At 40.1% G+C, this 22,461-nt stretch overlaps 1 protein-coding gene across 2 annotated transcripts in view; it reads right to left on the reverse strand.

Moving 5' to 3' along the window:
• fat3a (FAT atypical cadherin 3a) overlaps window positions 1–22,461 on the reverse strand; it is a 188,136-nt gene that overhangs the window by 57,285 nt on the left and 108,390 nt on the right. For both annotated transcript variants that reach the window (XM_031878215.1, XM_031878214.1), the window contains exon 3: window positions 9,296–9,619. In XM_031878215.1, the coding sequence (XP_031734075.1) occupies window positions 9,296–9,619 (324 nt within the window). The remainder of the gene's footprint in view (window positions 1–9,295; window positions 9,620–22,461) is intronic.

Raw genomic sequence — 22,461 nt, forward strand, 5'->3', positions numbered from 1 at the left:
CCCCTGCATCCCTTCTATTACACTACACACCTTTACACTATACTTACATCTCTCTTGTTTATAGTACCGTTATCTGTTCGTTTGTGCACTTTATCTTATATTTCACTTTATATTTCATCTTTATATTTCACTTTATATCTGTCAATTTTAATATGTTTCTACTTGCACTGATTGTTTGCACCTCCCGTCATGTTAAATTCCTTGTATGTTCAACATACCATGGCAATAAACGGTTCTGATTCTGATTTACAGGACCAGACTTCCTTCACAAACCACTTCCGCCTGATACAGATGAGTCTATTGAGCTGGTGAATCCTGAAACAGATGTAGATGTGAGACCTCAACTGACCACCCTTGCTACTCACATAAGTGAAGGTAAACTTACTACAGAAAAGTTCCGACACTTCTCCACTTGGGACTCTTTGCTGACAGCAGTTTCCTTCTTGATCCATCAAACTCGTTCACACAAGTCAGACTTGACAGACGCATGCAAAAGATGGCATCAGTGCAACAAACCACTGTGGCAACCCGGGGGACGTGGAGGCAAGATTCAGCGATAAAACAGGTGACTCAGAGACAGTAGCCATGTAACAAAAAGTGTCCTTTAATAAACAGGGTAGGGTAAAGCGGGATAGGGTCAAACTCAACAAAAGATTCCTCCCGGTCGGGGTCTTTGGCCTTCGGTCTACACCCAGCGTGAGATGATTCCTCCGTCCTGTTTGGGCAGGGCAGAGGAGAGAGGTGAGTCCGCTTAATTACCTCCGGTCTGCTGAAGCTCCTCTCCAGAGGTTCAGGGGATCCTTGTATCCTCTGCCCAGTCTGTCTGCCGCTCCTGCTTCACAGCCCTGGGAATATATGCTCCTTCCAATTAGCTCATGGGCTGCAGGTGTGACCACTGCCATGTGCCTAGTGGCTGCAGCACCTGCACCAGATAGTATACTCCCTCTATCACCTCCCCCAACCTGAGCTTGGGGATCCGCCTCCTGTGCTGTGTTGGCTCGGCTTTCCCCCCTGGTTTGCCACACCACGTACTCAAGAAGAGTTGACAAAAGCGAAGCTGGTTATACTCAAGTCTATCCAAAAAGAGGCTTTCAAGGTAAATGTAAATGTAAAGGTAAATAAGGCTGCTTATGTTTATCCGTTATTCATATTGCAGTCAATTAAGATATTTTGTATTTTCTTTTCTAGTTTCACTCCGATTCAACGTTGTCAACCTGATTTAATCTGTATGTAGTCAATAAAGGAGCAAGCACGCTCGCATTCCTGGCTCTTGAAAAGGAGTTTGGCTGGCTGTTTATCTATGTTAACACTTTGGAAGTAAAACACATAGAGAGAACAGTAAAATCAGAGTAAACTAATCCTGAACTCTAAGTAAACTGTTGGAAAACAGAAGCTCCGACTGGGCCAGTGGATGAAGTCTAAACTACTGCTCGAACACTTTGTCCTACTGTAATTTGCCTTTTAATTTAAATTTTTTAGGGCTGATAAAGCCGCTGGAAGTGCTGCTCACAAAGCTTTCAAATAATACGTTTTCCTCCTGGGCATTAAGCCAGTAGTAGAATAATAAGATGCAGAATTTAACTGCTCAACAGCTGCTAATTTAGATAACAAGGTCAGCAACACGTAGCAAAAGATATCTGTTTTAAAACAAAAACATAGTAGTGTGGATGTAGCCTTAGGACCCTCTGAAAACCTCAAGATCAAAATTTCGGGAGTTCCCTGGAAAGATTATTAGAAAATGATTTGTCACCTTCATTTGTCTCTAAAAAGTCCTTTTAAAGCTTTCTAAAGGCGACCTTCTGCTGTAATGGGCAGTAACCAATAGACCATCACAAACAAAGCCCATGCTCTCAAACTGCCTCATGAGTAATAGCTCATTGGTTTACACTTAACACTGATGCCCCACTTTCTCATGACATGCATCAACATCATAAAACACAATTCATCATAATAATGAAGAAGTTATGGGAACTATAAGCATCTCCTAACATCTACTAACGGGTCCATATTATATTAATGTGGGTTTAATTGGGTCGAGTAAGCTCCCGTTGTATTACTGCAGATCTCAGGTCTGTTTGTTAAAATGTCTAATACCTAAGTACATCTATGAAGACTCTCTATCAGCTCTGATCATGTAGTGCATGCAGCTAACCCGGCAAACATTTTTAGTCATTTAATGTTGCACTATGTGGCTGAAATATATGGGAAGACAAATCTCACACAATGGAACACATCAGTCAACATGTGTGTGTGTGTGTGTTGATTACCATATAGATAGGATTACTGAAGCCTGTGTGAAGAATTAGGCTTAAGGCTTAAGGCTTCCGCAATACCGACAATTTACTTACAAAGTAAACATACACAGAAAGAGGAGGCGGGTTGACAGCAGAGGATTATAAAGGTCAATGACACAAAGCGATGGCCCAACTGGCTCAATTCACACCAACCAATTTCCGCTGTACAAGGTCATTACCTTGTACAGCGGAATGTCGGGGATTTTGGGGATTCACCTTGTATAGAAGTGTGAAGGCTTCAGGAAGAGCTGAGGTTCTGCCCAGATCCACCTGCTTCTGAAGAACCCTTTTATGAAGAAAGGGTTTTTCAAGGTTGTTTGTAAGATTAAGCTTCCCTCCCCCTACACCCTTTATGTTGGAGAGATCCAGGTGGAACCTTTATGAAAGGTTTGAACAGGAACTAAAGGGGTTCTCCTATGGGGAAGTCGAAAACCCTATATAATTCTACTTAGCACCTTTATTTCCCAGAATGTAGAATATATGTAAATGTTCCATTCAGGAATTCCAGTAATCTTAGTTGTTGATGAAGGTTCCTTCCCTGTCTCCCAGCACAAGACCATCGTTTGGGAAATCAGGAAATTCTGCCATCCCACAGTTCTTTGCTCTACCACAGATTGAGAGTCCTGGCACTCTGAGCTCTTTCTTCTTCAACCAGCTCAGAAAGGAAGTGAAGCTAGATTCAGTGATTGATTGATTATGATAACTTATTAATAAATCATAACGAGAGAGAGAGACGAGTAGTTGCTTTAGATGAATGGGTGGAATAGTTGCAAATTCTAAGCAAAGAGATCTTGACTAAAGAAAAGATAAAAATAGCAATAGCCAATTATATCTGCTCTCTCTCCACCCCACGACGTTTGTGCAGAACAAACTGTGTGAGGCAGCGGGCAGAGGGGATGTATAAGTTAATGTTCCCAGACCTTGTTGCAGTTGTTTCTCCCAGCATCCATCCGCCTTCTACTCCTTCTCTTCAGTCCCTCTTCATTCCACTCACACGATAGAGATGCTATTATTTCCAAGTCCCTCCAATTAGATGCATGTTCTGTGGTGTTATCACCCAACTGAATGCCAGTAATGAGGAAACATCAGAAAACTGGAACTGTTGATGGTCTTCAGGACTGTTAACATCACATGCGCAAATGAGAGGGATAATAATAAAAACTATACTAGGCAATGTACTGCTGGGATGTAGATATTATTTTATAGTCCTAATCTTCAGGTTTTAGTGTAGAACAACAGCTCTGAGGTCTCTCTCTGTACATCTTCTCATCCAAATAGCATTTTTTTTATCCCTCCGTATCTTTCCCTTTTTATCTCGCAGTGTAAGTTAGAGAGAAAGACTTATTGATAAATGTCCATGTCTGATTTGGTACAGGAATATACTAGAATTTGTGTCCTCACAGGATTTCAACAGTTTGGCAGTCTGGCATAAACGTAGTGATAGAGTATCATTGTGTTCATTTCTGTTTCTACTCAGTAGTATATATATATATTTTTTTACGTTTTATTTAACCAGATAAGTCAATTGAGAACCGGTTCTCATATACAATGACGACCTGGCCAAAAAAGCAGCAACAGGAGGCAAGTCATTACAAACAGGGGCGACTGTGGCGAAGTGGATAGCAGGGCCGTCCTTCAATCAGAGGATCGGCAGTTTGATCCCTGGCTCAGGCTCCATTAGTTGCTTGTTGTGTCCTGACTTTTGGAATGACCATATTGTTGAAATTGCTAGAGCGTAAATTGCGGTTACTGTTACTGAGAGTGGGGTTTTTTACCAATCATAGTTTTATAGATGAACTGATACCAGTGGATTAATCTGCGGATATGAAGTGATGGCCAGTTGACTAAAGAGTACAGATGAGTTGCAGTGATGAGTGTTGAAAGGACACCAGTGACGAAGCAGATGGTGGTATGGTTTGGTCTTTGGTCTTTGCAGAGTGGGTAAAGGAGGTTTTGTTATGGTACAAAAAAACTATTGCTGATCTAACTTTGGAAAGCGGTAAGTTTATGTCCATGTTAAAGGTGAGCGAACTGTCTAGCCCGGTGTTTTTCAGCCTTTTCTGAGCCGCGGTACATTTTTTACTAACCAAAAAAGTTACAAAATGACACATTGCAGCATAATACAGCAAACATACTGATCCCCGGTGAAGGTAAATCCAAACGAAAGATAACTTTCACTGTATAGCCTCGAGCTCACCGTTTTTTATTTCTTTTGACCACCACTCATACTAGGCTTTTCATCTGGGTTAGAATTTTGTCCAGGCCCAGTTCTGGCATGGAAGAGTATTTAATTACTTAGCCAGCCACTATATTGCAGGATCAGAAGCTCAACAATGGCAAATTATTTGCAGCAACTAGGGGTGCAACGGATCACAAACCTCACGGTTCGGACCGTACCGCGGTTTTTGAGTCACAGATCGGATCATTTTTCGGATCAGCAAAGAAAAGGGGGGGGGTGGACAAATATAACTTTGCTTTCCATTTATTAATAAAATAACTTCAAGAACACTTAAAGCAAATAACTTTGGACTATAGTCTTACATGAAAACCACAATATTTATATTTATTTTCAAAAAGATGAGAATATCTATATTGTGTGGGCAAAGGGTAGCGCCAGATTTGTGGCTATGTGACTCTCACAGAGGGGGCGTGTCTGCAGCACCGGACTTTAAATCTCCCACTCCGGCGTGATGAGGTGAGCGGTCAGTCTTACTTTTCATAGAGGCCTGGAACGATCTTCACACTGAAGTGGGTGCGTGAGGGGATTTCGTAGCGTATTTTGAAATGCTTTGTTTTCCACAACGGAGAATGGTCTCATGTCTGCAGCAATAAAGACCTCAATAGATATTGTAATAGCTTTAACCCGGTCTGATTCTGCCACAAACCGTTTCTCAAATGCCGCGGTGATAAGTTGTTGTTGTTGTTGTTGTTGTGCCTTGGCCCCCGTCATTGACAGACTGGGGTGGTGGCACTACATATGTGTGGACATGCCCGATGTCGTGTGTCTTTCTCGTTGAACAATGCCGACATACCGTAACGGTTCTGTCCACCACCCTTATCCCAACATTATTAGTAACAGGAAAGCCAAACGTGACTTAAATGACACCGGGGGCTTCTGAACTCCCTCCGCTCGCCATGACTTTCACTGTCAAATGCTTTTAACCTGCTCATTCATGAACACACTACTGCTTTATATCTTTCCCTGCAACTCGATATTTAGAAAAGTATTACCTGAAAAAGTGTGAGCGGCAGTAAAACTTTACTTCACACTATGATGATTAAACTGTAAAAAAAAATATGAGGGGTGATCCGTACGGGTCACGGATCGATCCGTGACCCGTTACACCACTAGCAGCAACTAAATAATACAATAATAACTGTAGTGACCGTTGCTTCCCAATAAAAAAAAGGTCACCACGGTTGCTGAAATGTTTGTTCTGATGCGTACCACAAATAACGAAGTCCAGCTTCCAACATAGGCATTTATTTTCTACATAAACAGAGGCCAACCACTTTCTCTGCTGTAATCCATTTTCTTTACATAGACCAAAAATCATAACATTTATATTTGTTCAATGTCGCACGGTCAAAAACTGTTTGCTTCTGCTTATTAGCAACCACCTGTGTCCAATGACCCCACTGATTATAATACCTATGCCCTGATTCACACCGGCACTACGCCCCCATGTGGTGGGAGGTTGTACAAAAAACAAAACAACAAAATGGCTTATAGCAGGGGTCTCAAACTCCCGGCCCGCGGGCCAAATCCGGCCCGCCACGTCATTTTATGTGGCCCGCGAATCCGCCAGCAAAATTTAAAAAAAATAAAAAATAATAATAATAATAATAATAATAATTGAAGTTAGACTTGATAATAAAAATATCCCCATAGTCGAAATTATGAGATAGAAAGTCAAAATGATGAGATACTTAAACACACAGTCATAGAAGCAGCTCTTTGGCTGGTTACCCTACATTTGAAATGTAAATGTATTGTGAGTACATTGAAGACTACTTTAAACGTGTCTTTACAACAGATGAAATACTTCACGTGGGATTGTGCAAACGCACCCTTGAAAGGATTTTAAACATTGAACAAAGTTATTGTAATAACTTGTGTTTGATATTTGTCTTTGATATTTTCTTTAATAGTTTGATCTTTGATAGAGTAATGTGGGTTTGTTAACCCTAAATTAAAAGGATTTAAGTTATAAAAACAGAAATGTGCTTAAATATATATTTACATTTATATAACTGCATGTACAATATGTTGTGCTCCCCTCTGACTGCTATAACTATACAGTGTGTGTGTTGGTGAAAACACTGAAAACATGTGTGGAGAATCCAGTTTAGGTAGGTTTCAGTTAGTCTTCAGATCCGTCTCCACTACCATCATTAAAACACCAAATGAGGGAATTTCTTTTGAAAGAATAATGCTCATCCTTTCAGAGTTCCACACTCACAGAGAATCAATGACAAGCAGCCCTGAGGCAGTTCTGGAGGTTCTTGGTGGAACAACACCTCACTAACACACTTAAGGTCGGTTTGTCGAAGAAGAGCTCCTGCTCTTTAGTGGTTTCATTACAATTATATCAGACAGTGAGAAATTCCAGACTGCTCACTGACAGTTACACTTTGCAAAGACTACGTGTCTTAGTTTGTTTGCTCTGGTCCGAACCAGTGACCAATTTGTTACAATGTTGCATATTGCCTTGAGTTTGGATTGCGTTAGGGTTAAACGGCAACATTAACAAGCGGACCACAATTGATGATGTGTGAGTAAGAATTTACATGCTGAAAAACTTTGGGAAATAAACAAAGAGTAAAAGAAGTGCAGACTTCTGTTACAGAAATAACAATGGAGGGACCACAAACGATGAGGATGTTGGTTTGCAACAAGGTCTCATTCCCGTATTTGGTCCGCACCCAAGAGCGACCTCTCCAAACGACCAGCACCAAACAGTCCTGTGTTTGATTCAACTGAATTAAAAAAGGCAGGTGTGAAAACACTCTTGAAGGGACACCTTTTCAACATCTGGCTAGAAGTTGTCTCAAAACTCCTCCGGAGGTGGTTTGACGGTTTCAATAATTTACTCTTGGGCTTTTTTAAGATCAGGTCATCCATACAAGACGCATGAGATGACAAAGTGTAAATAGGGTCAAAGAATTTGCATCAAAACCGTATCTAGATTCTTTTATAATGTTGAATTTCATCTTAGTTTACTTAGTGTACTTTAAACCTCGTCTTCATCATTGGCACAAAAGTTGTCAACTCATATTTTGTGTCATTGCACTGGATCAGAGAAAACAGCCTGATCAAAGTTATACCTTACAGTAAAATAACTTTTTATATCTCTTAGTTTTATTCACTGTATTTTTTTACATCTCTTAGTTTTATTCACTGTATACATTTTATATCGCTTAGTTTTATTCACTGTACACATTTTATATCTTAGTTTTATTCACTGTATACATTTTATATCTCTTAGTTTTATTCACTGTACACATTTTATATCTCTTAGATTTATTCACTGTATTCTTTTATATTGTCTTCTTTATTCCTGTAACCTCTGTGTTGAGAGAAACTATTTGTCATTGATGTACGTATTCTTTATGTATGTATTCTGATTTAAAGACAGGGTTGGTAATGTGAAGGATTTCAGTATTAAAAACATTATTAGTAGGATTTAATAACACCCCAAGTGGTGAGTAGAAGTGTCACAATAATAAGAATGTCAACATATGTTAAGAGTCACAAATATGTTTACTTATGGAATTAATTATATGTTTACAATATTCTTACTTATAGAGGATATTATATGTTACAGTATTTTACTCATTGAATGTATTAAACCATAGAAGTATAGTCACTAAAGGTATTAAAACACTATATGAATAGTTTTGAGGGTCAGAAAGAGATCATTTTGAGTGAGGCTTTACAGAGGTGCAGCAGAGAACAGAGGGATGGACAACTGACCAGCAGGTCAAACACTGAGATGATAACTGCCCGAAGCCAGGAGGGGCTATTGAATTTCGGCCAATCACAGAGGCTGATACTGAACATTTAAACTTTCCGACAGAGACTTTTAAATATAGGCTTAGTTCCAGAGGGTTTTGCCACAGTTCGCGCCGTTACCACTCTGGGTGACCAGCTGGGCTGTGTTATTTAGTGGGCCTTGTGAGAACTCTGCCCTGGGGACATATTGATATCGATAGAGTAATTCAGTTTGCAACTGTTATAGCTTCTCTTGTTTATTAAATACTTTTTGATTGTTAACAGGATCCAGTTCATTTTTGGTGCGACTTCGCTGCCGAAGGTTTGCAGCAGCGAAAGTCCCATCTGGGTCTCCCCTGAAAAGGTCTAGCCCTAACAGTAATATTGAGAAATTAGCAAGAAATGCTAGATTTTAAAAAGTATCCAACCAAAAAACCCAGTTCAGTGTTGCCAACTCTTTTCCAATGAAAGTAGATAGCAGCACTAGCTCCAACATGTAGAGAGAGAAAGTCTCCATGTCTTTATCACTGACAGTCTGTCCCTTCAGGCCTCCCCTCCAAAGACACTTCCCAAAATTATCATTATGAATGAATGTGAACAACCAACATGGCTACTCACAGCTCTCTCTCAGAGCCAACGCACCCCATGGGACTGACAAAGAATACATAACTTGGGTGCTGACTTTCAATGTCCCTTTCCCTTCCTTGTTAGATATTAGTGCTTCTCTGGTTAGTGAGAGAATTCGACAATTTTGTTGTGAACTTCTGACTCCACTTCGCAGTGAATAAAACTCATCTGAACAGGCCAGAGAATTGAACCTGAAATATGTTTTTGTCAACATAGCCACACAGTCACTTAGACTGAAACTACCATCTCCTATGTTAGCTACTTTGACCCGACACTCAATCTAAAAGGAGGACAATTCATAATCTTCAGCCGTTTGTCAACATTCTACTCAACCTCGACATTGCCTTTCACCCACACAGACATACACACTATTACTCACCAGTGCGGGTGTTGACAGTGAAGAAGTTCTGTGGATTTCCACTGAGGATGCGGTAGTTGAGCCTGTCAGCGGCTGCAGGGGGTGAGGCATCAGGGTCCTGGGCCTGGATCTGGATCACAGAAACATCCCGTGGAGAGTTCTCGGGGACTGAGGGCCGGTACAGTGGCTCTGAGGTCAGCGGGGCGTTATCATTAACATCCTCCACCTGGACGAACACCTCAATAGTCGCAAACTGGGGAACAACACCGTGGTCGCTGGCATACACTGTTAACCAATAAGAGTCCTTGGTCTCGCGGTCCAACATATCCGTAGTGTAGATCAACCCTGGTGGAGGAAGAGACAAACGGAGCAATTACTTTCTGGGTATTTAACTCTGCTTCATTTCTCATTATCCAGACATGGCTTGGAGAGAGTAAGGGACTGTCTGTACTGTACGCACCCTTATCTCTATGGTTTTGCTCACAGTCAATCACTGCAAGCAGCTATGACCCATACAAGTCTGTCATTTCAGGTCCAGTCCCTCCCTCCAGGTTACCTCATTCCCTTCACCTAAATTCCCCCACCCAGACTCACCTGCATCCCTCATGCGTCGCTCATATTTATACCGGTTCAGTTGCTTTCACTCTCGGCCAGATTGTCTAGTGTTTTTCTCCTAGTTTTCCAGCTTTCATTTCTGTATTCTTCTTTTGGATTCCTTTTGCCTGCCCCTTTGGATTTGTTTGTTACACAGACTGATTAACTGGTTTGACCCTTTGCTTTGATCTCAATATTGAAGTAAACCTCTTCTACCTGAACTTGAGTTTATGTGTTGTTGTGCTTTTGGGTTCAAGTCGGCCTCCAGTTGTCACATTACAAGCGATTGAACTTAGGACGTTAAAAGTAGTAAAATGTTAATACAATGAAATAGAACGAAATAATTCATAATGATCAACATAAACGTTGATAACACAAAATAGATATAAAAATGGTAATATATCAATTGTAAATAATAATACTACAAAATGCTACATAAAAGCCAGACTAAAAAGATGGGGTTTTATTTTACGTGGGATCAAACTCCCGATCTTTTGATTGGAAGATGACCAGGTCTACCTCTGATCCACAACTGGAAGGTTGGAAAGCAGCGGCATGGAGTCTAATGACTATGAGTGGGTTATTACTCTCTTCAAATAGCATTTCTTTCCATGTGGAATCCTCATGGGCTTTCCCATGAATGCTGCAGGCTAATTCTAACACACACACGCAGGTATCTTTACAGTAAGTGTGAAGCTTTTAGCCACTCCATTTGTCTCTATGCTTTAGTGGAGAAGCTCATAAGATATCTAGATTTAGAGTGTTGCTGCTGCAGCTTCCAGGATGACTCTGGAGAAATGACGACAAACCCAAGCAATAATGTCACTATTACTGTCTCCTGTCCGGAGTAAACACACTTGTGTGTGTGAAGTGGTGGCAACCTGTTCTATTTGCTTTTCCGACTGGAGATTTACAGTGTTCAGCAGTGGTGGGGAGTAACGTCAAGTACTTAAAGAGCATTTTAATAGTAACTTTTTGAGTTACTGCAGCAAATTACTTGCACAATAACTTCATGATACTTTCAACTGATTCCGCCCAGTCTACTCTGCTTACTATGAAAGCAGTTTTTACACGAGCTAAATGAATGATTCTGGACTCAAAAACAAAAACAACAGCCCAAATACTAGTTAATTCTTCCGGATGACCAAAGACAATCCCAAGTTTTACACACTGTCCCTAGTAGGTACTGAAATACTCCAAACCACTTGTAGACAGGGCACGATTCAGGAATAATGTTTAGGGCTATAGGTGGTGTCAGTGATGGTGTGGTACACGTGGGTGGTGGTGGTGGGTGCTAAGTGCATATACTTTACAGCGCCATTATAATGCACAGGCTTACCGGGACTCAAGTAAAAATCACAGGCATTCACAGGGATTTGTGTGGTACTCCTGACTGAACAGGAACAGACTCTGAGAGACAGGACTCTGCGTACTGTCTCTCCTTAGCAGTCCTGCTAACATAGCTAACAGCTAACGTTAACAGAGGTTTTGCTAACTTGCATTATGGTGCATTCAAGCTCTACTTAGTAAACTCGGCATTGGACATAGGTAAATTACAACGCTATCATGTGTTCAAATGTCATCTTGTAAAATGTAGGTTTTTCTGGTGAGGAACTTGAATGAATCCAGTTGTTTGAAGGAGAGGTCTCCACAGCAATATGAATAGAGAATAGGGATGAATTATGAGCTGTTTAACTTCACCAAATCTAAGCAGCTTATAAACTAATGGCAAGATTTTTTTTTCTATCAGAGCAACCATTTAAATAAAAATACAATCATTTATTTCCTATTCATTAGTGTGTTTTATGCAAATAATCCCGGTCGATGACAAAAACAAAGTAAAAGTATAACATTGGTAACCTTTGACGGTTTTCACTGACTACAAGACAGTTGAAATTATTTTTTGGAATATTGGTGAAAATAGTTTGTCTGGAGCCTTGCTGTCAATTCTAGTTCTTAATTAGAAAATTGGAATCGGCAGGTAAAGACTTTTGAAAACATGGATGGTGGTATGATGGCATTTTTATGCTGCTATGATAAATTGTATAGACATTGGAGATTTAACCCACAACAATTCTTCATATTTTACAAGATGATAATAAGCTTTATATGTTCATAATCCAACTCGTAAATACAGCTGGCATAGACTTGTGGTAGACTTGATGTTCTACCTTGAAAAGGTTTACACTCATTTCAGTAACTTAGTTTAGCTGAACTAGAAAACATTTCTGCACAAAACAAAGACTGTGCACTTTGTCATCCATGAATTCAATACGACTTCTGTTATCATGGCTCATACATAACACTCATGTTGAGCGTGGACATGAAATCTTGACCTTTGGGAACCAATATACTGTGTTGAATATTCAAGACTCAAGGTTTACTTAATTAGCTATTCCCAAAAGTTTCAACCATATCCCACAGCCTTCTCCATATATGTTGCAGTGCAATATACACACTGCGTTATAAATGGTAAATGGACTGTACTTGTACAGCGTCTTCCGACCACTCAAAACTTTAACACTATATGTCATCATTCACCCATTCACATATATTTATACACTGATGGCAGTGCCACCTGACAGTGCCACCTGCCCATCAGGACTCTAACTAACCATTCATACACATTCATACACCGCAGGAACAGCCTGCGGGAGCAATTTGGGGTTAAGTGGCCCAGGGTCACATTTCTTGCCCAAAGACACATGGACTATCGGAGCCGGTGATCTACACTGAGCCACAGTTGCCCACTGTGGGCGGCATATAAGATGTACAGAATGTCCTTTCCTTTCGACAACTGTATTAACTTCATATGGACTGACAATACACACACAAAACCAACTCTGTAAAAATAGTAACCTAATATTCACATATTTGTGAATCAGATCATGTTAATCGCATCCCTAGAGATACAGAAGAATCTGACCTGTATACAGAGTATCTTTAGATAGTTCGACGTACAGCTCTAGCCTTTATATACAGTAATAGCTACATGAAGAGCTGCAACAATTATAAGAATACTAAAAAGTCTTTGTTTTATTCCTCGTTGTGAAAATTCAGCTAACACTTTAAATATCCATCATTGATGAATGATAAATTGATAAAAATCGATTCAACTTTAGTTAATAGTTGGGCTGTACGGTGGTGTGGTTGCTAGCACTGTGGGCTCAGAGCACGAGGAACCCAGATTCAATCCCAGGCTCGACGGCGCTTTTGTGTAGAGTCTGTATGTTCTCCCCGTGTCAACGTGGGTTATCTCCGGGTTCTCTGTCTTACTCCCACAGTCCAAAGACATGCAGCTTCGTTTAATTGGTGAAGATGTAGATGTTGGTGTGAATGTGAGCGTGAATGGTTGTCTGTCTCTATGTGTCACTACTGTGACAGTCTTGAGACCTGTTCAGGTGAGTCCTGCCTGATGTGATTAACAATTGTGATCGTAGTGTGTAATTTTAAGTCAAACTAATAAAACCTATTGCAAAGCTTGCACTTGTCTGTGTGTGTATATGTCTGTTTGTAAGTCTGTGTGTCTGCCTGTCTGTGTGAAATAAAGACCAAAAATGTACATATAATAAGTAACTTTACAGCATTGTTATCAAATATGTAAGGACAAATGTGTAGAATGAAACTTACAAAGAGAATAGCTGTGCTTTTGCTCTTAATATTCATATCTTGCTGCTTTTGTTTTGCACATTGGTGTAAGTTTTTCGCTGTCGTGTTTTCAAAATCTCATGATGTGTTTCTAATCGGTGGGATGCAAATCTCTGATGTCTTGATGACAGTTGGCAGGAAGTTCAAAAGTCAGTCAACAAACAAAAATATCCTTCACCATGGAGGCGGCTGTTTGTTCCCCATGTGAAACCAGAAATCAACGCTGATTTATTCGCACGTAACTTCCATATTTTAGTTATGCCACTTCCATAATTATTTGAACCCAAACCACAATCTTTTCCAGAAATTAATAGTTTACGTTTTTGGTCAGAAATCATACGGATTGTTGTATGACGACATTTGCTTTGTGTATTTTATTTGATTCTCTCCAAGTCAAGTAGTTTTATTTCTGTTTTCTTTTCATAAGGTTTAGTTTAATGGGGTTTCTGTCCCAGAACCTGCTGGCTGAGGGGACATCTGTCCAGAGTCTCTGTGGGTGAGGGCTTTGTTGTGGAGCATGTCAGGGTCACTTTCTTTTAGCTGGCTGTACATTTCAAAGCTCTCTTTTGAATTTGGATAATAGAGGGTATCGTCCTAACTGTGCTCTGCAGAACTGTGGACAGGATCAAGGAGCCCTGCTTTAGTTGGAGAGAGGAGCACCAGATCATCTGACTTCAGTGTGTGTGCTGCTGCCAGGAGCTGTACACTGTTCTAATGCCCTCTCAAGGTCATTGATGTCCACACTGCAGAGGGTTGGACTCAAGCTGCATCCCTGTCTACCCTCCAGCTTTGGGCTGTTGACATTTTTTATTCGAGTACATTGACTTTATGTACACGAATAAAGGTTTTTCATCCACAACACCACAACAGCAGATACTATACAGTCAAATAAAATAGAAGCCTTTTTTTAAATCAACAAATAAGGAGAATAATTTGATATTGTGTTTATTTGGTTGTCAGTTTGTGTGCTGAGGATGAAAATGTAGTCTGTTGTACAATAGTTTGGTAAGAAGTCATTTGTGATTTGCTGAGGACACAGTAAGGACGTGTAAGACCTGTGGTTGAGGATCAGACAGAGGATTTTACAGAGGTTGCTGATCCCACTGTAGTTATTGGGGTCAAATTTGTCTCCACGTTTGTGGACTGATGGTATCAGTCCTCGGTTCCACATATTGGGGAAGCTAAACAGAGGTTAAAGAGATTCAGAATAGTCAAGTTGAATATGAGGTCTGTGACTCTTATCATTTCATTTAGGATGTTGTCGACATCACAGGCCTTCTTGGTTTCCAGTGAGTTTATTTTGTCCTTAAGTTCTTCTTAGTTCGTTTCTACGCTGCTTTCCTTCCATATGTAGCATTTTTAATAGTATGTGGTTTAGTTGGCTTTAGTGTTCATGATTGGATGTTGGTCTGTTCAGGTGGACTGTGGTTGTCCTGTGGTCTGGCTGTTGAAAGACATCAGGCTGAGGTCAGTGATAATCTAATCTACTGTCCTGTCCTATGCAGAGATGATCCCGCTCTCAGCCTATCTGAGACTATGTTCAATTTAATTCAATTCAATTTATTTTTGTACTGTAGTCTGCAATGCATTGTGGGCTGGCCCATTTGAAGCAACTGCACAGAGGCCCTAAACAGTATCCTAATGTTTTAAATTACAGTACACTACAGTATTTTTTGGACATCTGCAGTTTTTCCAGAGGAGGACTGACTTCAGAGGACATGTGCTACACAACAACAAGACGTCCTGCTTCATCTGCATCAATCCAGTTGTGTCTCTACAAATTAGACGGTAATTAAAAACAATATTATTTTCCTCTCAGTATGTTATTCATACAGGTAACTTAGCATTACCGAAAATAAGGTTTGAAAGGTTTGAGCCAGTCTATGATTCTAAAATGTCACTTATCAATGAGGTTGAGATTTGAATAGCTCAAACATTTGTATTCACATGCATTTTAGAGTCACCGTTTAATCAAATGCTAACCGTTTCATTTCTTAAGACTGGTAGCGGTTGTTGCTAGCTAGCTAGTTGATAGCCTTTTGTCCCTTGTTAATAGCTTCAAATGCCACAAAGAAACAAAGAAACTTGAAGGTGGGAATGGTTACGGGATCATTGAAAGTAGAAAGGTGGTTTATTTTCCTGCTTAAAAACCATATGGTATTCAAAATATGGGTGTCTTTGTCTGTTCCCTACAGGTGTCTGCCACCACAGCTGATGTTGAGACAACCCTCACTCTACCTGCATGTCCTCGCCTGATACTGCCTGGTATGCATGTCATTGGTAGACATATTACACATTAGAAATGACCATTGTTTTTTGAATTTACAGACGTTTACTCAAGGTGAGAGGCATTCTGATGTTGCTATTACTTGAAGTTTCAGGTGGAACAGGGCAAGTCACTACTGGACGCTGGATGATCACCCTTGAGGGCCGTGTTATAGCTGAGGGCATCACACCAACTTTCTTGACGGGACTTGCTGCTGTGTTTGCGATTTACTATATATTCAACCTTCAATACCAAGAAGAGGCGGCAAGGACTCATTTAATGTCCTTGTCGTCATTATAGTATTTTTTTGGACAATTACTATTCTTGAAACCTTAATAACCACAAATCATTACTTTGCACAGTTAAAAGGATAGTTTGGATTCTTTAGCAGAAGATGGTATTAGTTACTTACCGGTATTTACACAGACTGGTCAGGTAACAAAAACATTTCAAGCCACAACACACACAAAAAAAACATGAAGCATTCATACATATATTAAGATAATTCTGCTGCTTGATGCTCCTGTCCGATCTCTCTGTATCTTAAAAATATTTTCTTTGTTGAATTACGTCAGATTATTACTATGCAGTGGAGCCAATTCTCATATCACGCTGCCTATGAACTTTATTAGAGGCGTAATATGTGAACTGGCTCCAGTGCGAAGTAATACTGCCAGTCACTGGCAATTTTCAACAAATAATATAGTTCCAAGATATAGAAAGGTCCGATCCAGCACCGGAATTACACAAAATACCTCATGACATCAGAACTGGTTCGTAACTCATATCACCTTATGTTAGAAAATTGAAACTACCCCTTTAAGACTACAAAGTGTTCCTAATAGTTTTTCATTCAGTCTCTGATTTTACACTATTGTGATTTTAGGCGCTTCATTGGTATTAATCCAGAGAGAGGAACAAAGGCCATACGGGGCAAGGTTGTCTCCAAGAAGACGGGTGTGATCGTCCAGAAGAAGTCTACCACCGTCAATACACACGTCTCCTCACTACTGAAGAACCTCCTGGACTTTGAATGGGACTTCATATAGGTCAGTGAACTCTCTCTCGTCTCTCACTCTCTCACTCCATATGTTGTTTTGACATATTAAGCGACAAGACACTTTGGTATTATCAGCTACATAAGCGTTGATTGGACGTTGTTATTGTACATTCCTGACTCTAGAGTTATTTTGATTAATTATTTTGTTTGTTGTTGTTTTACAGTGGCAACACTGGAATGTATCTATGGAGACAACAACCACCAGCAAGGTGATGGCCATTTCTACCTGACCCAGAAGATTCCTCTATAAATAAGGACTGTCCACAACCACCCAGACTTTTCCTCATGAACCTACCTCACAGTAATCTTAAGCGGTAAAGCACAAGCCTACCTTCACTTTATTTTTTTCAAGATGTTGATATTGATGTATATTTTCTAAATAGTCTTAATGCTAATTTTCAAAATGTCCTTACTGATTAACGTTTAAAATGTTGTTCATAGGTTAGTATAGTTTACAAATGTTGCTGATTATGCATATCTTCGAAATGTTCTTACTGATGTATATTTTACAGACAGTAGAGAATGCATTGCAGTACATTTAGATATTGTCACTATTCGAAACTTTTTGAGAGAACATCAACGTATCTCAAATTATTCTTTATAGGTTATTTCTTTTGTATTAGTTACCTTGGTATTCAGCCCAACTATTTAATTTAAAACTTATGCAATTTAGGAATTCAAATGTATTGCCATTGTTTCAGGCAGACATGGCAGTTTTTAATTTGCTACTAAAAAATCTCTTTGGCTTGTTTCGCTGCCAAACAAGCTGGATCGTCCAAGTGTTTTATTTTGGTTATTATTATTTTGTACACTAGCGATATTTATGTTGACACTGTCCTGTTAAATAAACGTTTGTTTGATTTATATCCTTTCTAAGTCGTTTATTGCTTATGTTGCATAATTTACATGATAATGCAGATGTCTGTTGCCCACAGAAAAATAAAGTTGTAATGTTAATTGCATTGCAGATTGATATTTTAGGTCAGCCTGCTTGGCCTGTTGCCACCGCGACCCGACCCCGGATAAGCGGAGGAAAATGGATGGATGGATGGATTGATATTTTAGATATTCTAAGCTGTTAAATTGAGTTATTGTATTATCAATGTTGCCCGTATACAGTAAACACTGAGAATTTAAAGTAATATAACTCCTTAATCAGAATGTTACTTCAAATAATCACTGAAAAATACTGCATTCATTTTTACTGTAATAGACTGTGAAATATTTCAACAGTATGACTACTGTAGAATTACAGTATGTTGCTGGTGTCTCTGCTGCCAGCATTTGACTGCAAATTGAAAAAAATACAGAAACACACTGTATTATAATTTTACAGTAATAGGCTGTTAAGTATTTCACGGTATGAATACTGTAGAATTACAGTACATTGCTGGCGTCTCTGCTGCCAGTATTATACTGTAGATTGAAAAAATACAGAAATATACTGTATTCTACTTTTACAGTACTATGCTGTTATGCCATTTCACGGTATGAGTACTGTAGAATAACAGTAAAGAGCTGGCGTCTCTGCTGCCAGCACTTTACTGTTATTTAACAGAGAAATTTGTTGCAGTGTACGACATCCTCTGTCCCAGGACCCTCACATCAGAACAGGAAAAACTCCCCAAAAACCCTTTAACAGGGAGAAAAGAGGGAGAGACCTTAGGGAGAGCAACAGAGGAGGGAGCCCTCTATCAGGATGGACAGAAGTGTGATTGATGTCATGTGTACAGAATGAACAACATAACAGAGTTACAACACATTCAATGCATGTGACAGAACCACGGCAGGAGGCAAGACCAGGGTCAAGGTATAACCAGGATCCACACTGGCCGAGTGAATGACAGAGCTGTAAGGTGGTGTAGGTAGAGGTGTGACCCAAGTTTGTTTGTTGCTTTGTTGTAGTTGTGTCTGGAGGGGGTCTCCCTCTGTGCTGAGAGTCAGGTTCTTGTCCTGTCCTGACATTGAGGTCCATGCAGACTACAATGTGGTCTCTGTGTGCATCTGTCTCGATATTCTGATACACATGCACTCACATGAGGGTAAACTGCAGGATATGTTGTCACACACACACACACACACACACACACACACACATGGACAATGCTTCATTGTTTTTGGCCTGTGGGACATTAGAATGTTCAAGGTTAGCTGTAATGAATTCAGAGTTGTCCTGTGCTGTGTTCTCTCTGGCTCAGTGTTCATTCGTCTCTGCCTCCCTCTGGCCCGCTGACTGCACTACAATTACCAGCTTTGCACCATGCTACATCACCGCTTCTAGCCTAAGCTCCTGCTTACAAGCCTGCTCTCCAATTAGAGTGTGGAATTAACTACAAATGCCACAGGAGTGCTAGACATAAAACACACTGGAGAGCAGGGAGCAACCATCTGCATGGCTGTCCAATGAACTGCCTCTCAGCACAGAGCACAAACACTGCTGCAGCAAAACCACTGAAGGCTGAGCAAATATGGTGAGTATGTAACAGTCATGTCATTCATATACACAAACACTGACTGTCTCTGTTTGACTTCGTCTTCATTACAAACAAGCACACTGCATTTCAAATGCAGATCAATCAATATCACTCTGTATTTCAGATGATATTAACATTATTGATAAGTATCCCAGAACACCAACAGCTCAACAGCTCTTTCTACAAGTAATGTCATGTGGAAGTGACATTGGTTATAATGTAATGAATAAACCCAATGACACACAGTAAAGCTGTGAGATGAAGCATGCCTGTATTATGAACACGAAGTTAATTATATTTTTCAGAAATTCTCTCAAAAATAGTCATTTGGGATTTCTGTACTGTTATTTATTGGTCAATATAGACAGCATAAATCTGTGATCTATAAAAAATAAACTGTAACATCCAGTTGTAAAATCCATCTCGTCAGGCTTCAACTTATGCGTTTGTGTCTGGACCAATCAGTGTCCTGTGAGGAGCTGGCAGCTAGGGGCGTGGCTTAGGTGTGTGTGACGAGACAGAGAGGCAACTGTTTGTTCTAAATGACAACGTCTCCTAAAGAGGTTAGCATAGATGCTACAATAGCATCAGTTCTATAAGAACTGGAGAGTATTTCTTCATTAAAAAGAAGAGAAAGAACAACACCGAAGGCTTTTCTCCATATAAAAGATTGTATTGCTCTTCTCCCGACTGGCTTCAGAAAGAGTTTGATTGACAGATGGTTCATCCAATCACCTGCCAAGTATTTGTTGAAAGTGCTTTTTTCAAACTGTTTCTCATACGTCTGGTTAGCTGTATCAGTTCAACTGACAGTATGTTAACATTTGTATTCAATTCAAACATTAACATTCCTCATCTATTCACTATAAGTACTATCTGAGACAGGCAGTACCATGTTTTATTAGCCTCTCCAGTCTCTATCCTATTACAGCTGCTGCAGCAGAGACCAGCAGTCTCCGGTTCATCTCCTAGCTGGAACTCAGTTCCTAATTGTTACTTTATCGAACAATCTCAATGGATATAGTGCTACAGTAGTGTACTTGAGCAGAGTACTGTCTTCTGGTACTGTCTACAAAGTGAACAAGATGCCCTTTAGTGTGACCAGCCCCCAGCACAGGGTTCATTCAAGAACTCAGAGTTTGAGTGACCTCAAAGGCAAATGGGAATATTAGAATTTAGTGCTTCAGAACATGTTGTAAAATCTGTCATCATATTGTGGTTTCTATACAGACATAGTTCATGAGCACAGGTTTATCTGAATGCTTCAGACACTGACTAAGGCTTTCAGGTGGTGTAACCACCACAGAATATTTTCCTGTGGAACTGTGCTATCGGTCGATACTAACTTAGAGTTGAGGCTCAACTCATGCAAACTGGTATTACCCAGGTAAATAGCTCTATACGTATGGGATCCATGTACAAAGTGGATTGGTTGTTGATTGAATGATGACATATTCAATTATTTTAGTTTTTAACTCAGACTTTCTTCTTCACCTAAAGCTGTTCTGGGACAAGACTCTAAACCAGTGATGTTGCCATAGAATTCCTGAGATGTGTATGCTGCAGACCTGCAATAGTTGAAGTGAGCAAACTTTGCATTAGAGATGACCAGCTCAAGACATATCACTTCATCCTGTAAAGGTAGCTTTGAAGCAGAAGTCCATCAAAATGACACATTGAGACCAATAAATGAGACGAGCTCAGCCTCCTTAACCCCTTATTCCTGCTGCAGTAAGGTGTGAGGCTCTGGAGCCTGACTGGCCTGAAGGCGGCTGGGTATCTGGGGAAGTGCATTTCAACAAGCCAGGCAAAGTGAGTCTCAGGCTTAATTGGGAATTAGGAGAAGATTCATTAAAAAGCAGTGATTAACATTTGCTCTAATCCAAGGGAGAGGAGGCCCCTTGTAATTCATTAGGCAGGCACTCACTGTCTTTTATTGCTGCCTGCTGCATGCCGACTAAAGCATCCAATGTATCGCTGTGTGTGTGTGTGTGTGTGTGTGTGTGTGTGAGAGAAAGAGAGAGAGTCTTCAGAATGCATAGACTACTAGAATTGTTTCTGTAATCAGCCTTGAATAATGTCCAAATGAGTACCAGCCAAGCACATCCACTAAAAGTGTTTCTTCTGCTTCACTATTGAGGCGACTGTGGCTAAGTGGAGAGCAGGGTTGTCCTTCACTCAAAGGATCGGCGGTTCGATCCCCGGCTCCGCTGGTCGCATGTCGACGTGTCCTTGGGCAAGACACAGGCAAAATTGGCCATAGTTGTGCCTACGGAGTGTGTGTGAATGTTAGTTAGTCCTGATAGTAGGCATGGTACCCTACCATCAGTGTATGAATGGGTGTGATTGGATGAATGATGACAAATCGTGTGAAAGTGCTTCGATTGCTTGCAATAACTAGAAAAGCGCTATACAAGTACAGTCCAATTACTATTCCTCCACAGCTTTTAATGTACATGACTGTGATGTAGTGATGAAGCCAACAGTAAATGTTCACAAATGTCACTCTATCTGTATGTATGTTACAAAGGACAGATTATCAGGGTGAGGAGGACCCTGCCTAAACTACCACTCCTTAACTGGTGGTCTATAAGTGAAGAAAAAACGGTTGATGAAATCAAATTGAACATGCAGGTCTTAAAGATAAATACATTTTAAACATTCTTCCACGCCAACATTCAAACATTCAATAGACACTGCAGACTTTTTTTTGAGATTGTACAGGTCAATGCATATGCACACCACTTACACCGAACAGACCAGGCTACATTTTTATCATGCTTTCATTGGTTACCTTTGAATGTACATTGGTAGCACATTTTTAAGCAGGACATCTCAAGACGATTTTGTTGTAATACTAATGGAAACAAGTTCCAGGATTAACAAAATTCTAGCCTCAGTCAGTCAGGGCTCTGAGCCTATAGGTGAATCTTTTCTCTAGGACATCTATTGGCCAAATATATTGATTACATCACTTATACTACTGTTTCTTCTCTCACATTCAGGTGCTATATTGTTGATATTTGAGATTTCCACCCATGTGCCTTGGTGTTCAGCCCTAGCTGACCCAACAGTGTGGACCCTGGGCCCTTCAGTTGACCCAGATGACCATCCATCTTTCCTTTCACCTTTTAATAACCTTAGC

Source organism: Anarrhichthys ocellatus, unplaced genomic scaffold, assembly GCF_004355925.1.
Source record: "Anarrhichthys ocellatus isolate YVR2014 unplaced genomic scaffold, GSC_Weel_1.0 scaffold167, whole genome shotgun sequence".
NCBI classification, from domain to species: Eukaryota; Metazoa; Chordata; class Actinopteri; order Perciformes; family Anarhichadidae; genus Anarrhichthys; species Anarrhichthys ocellatus.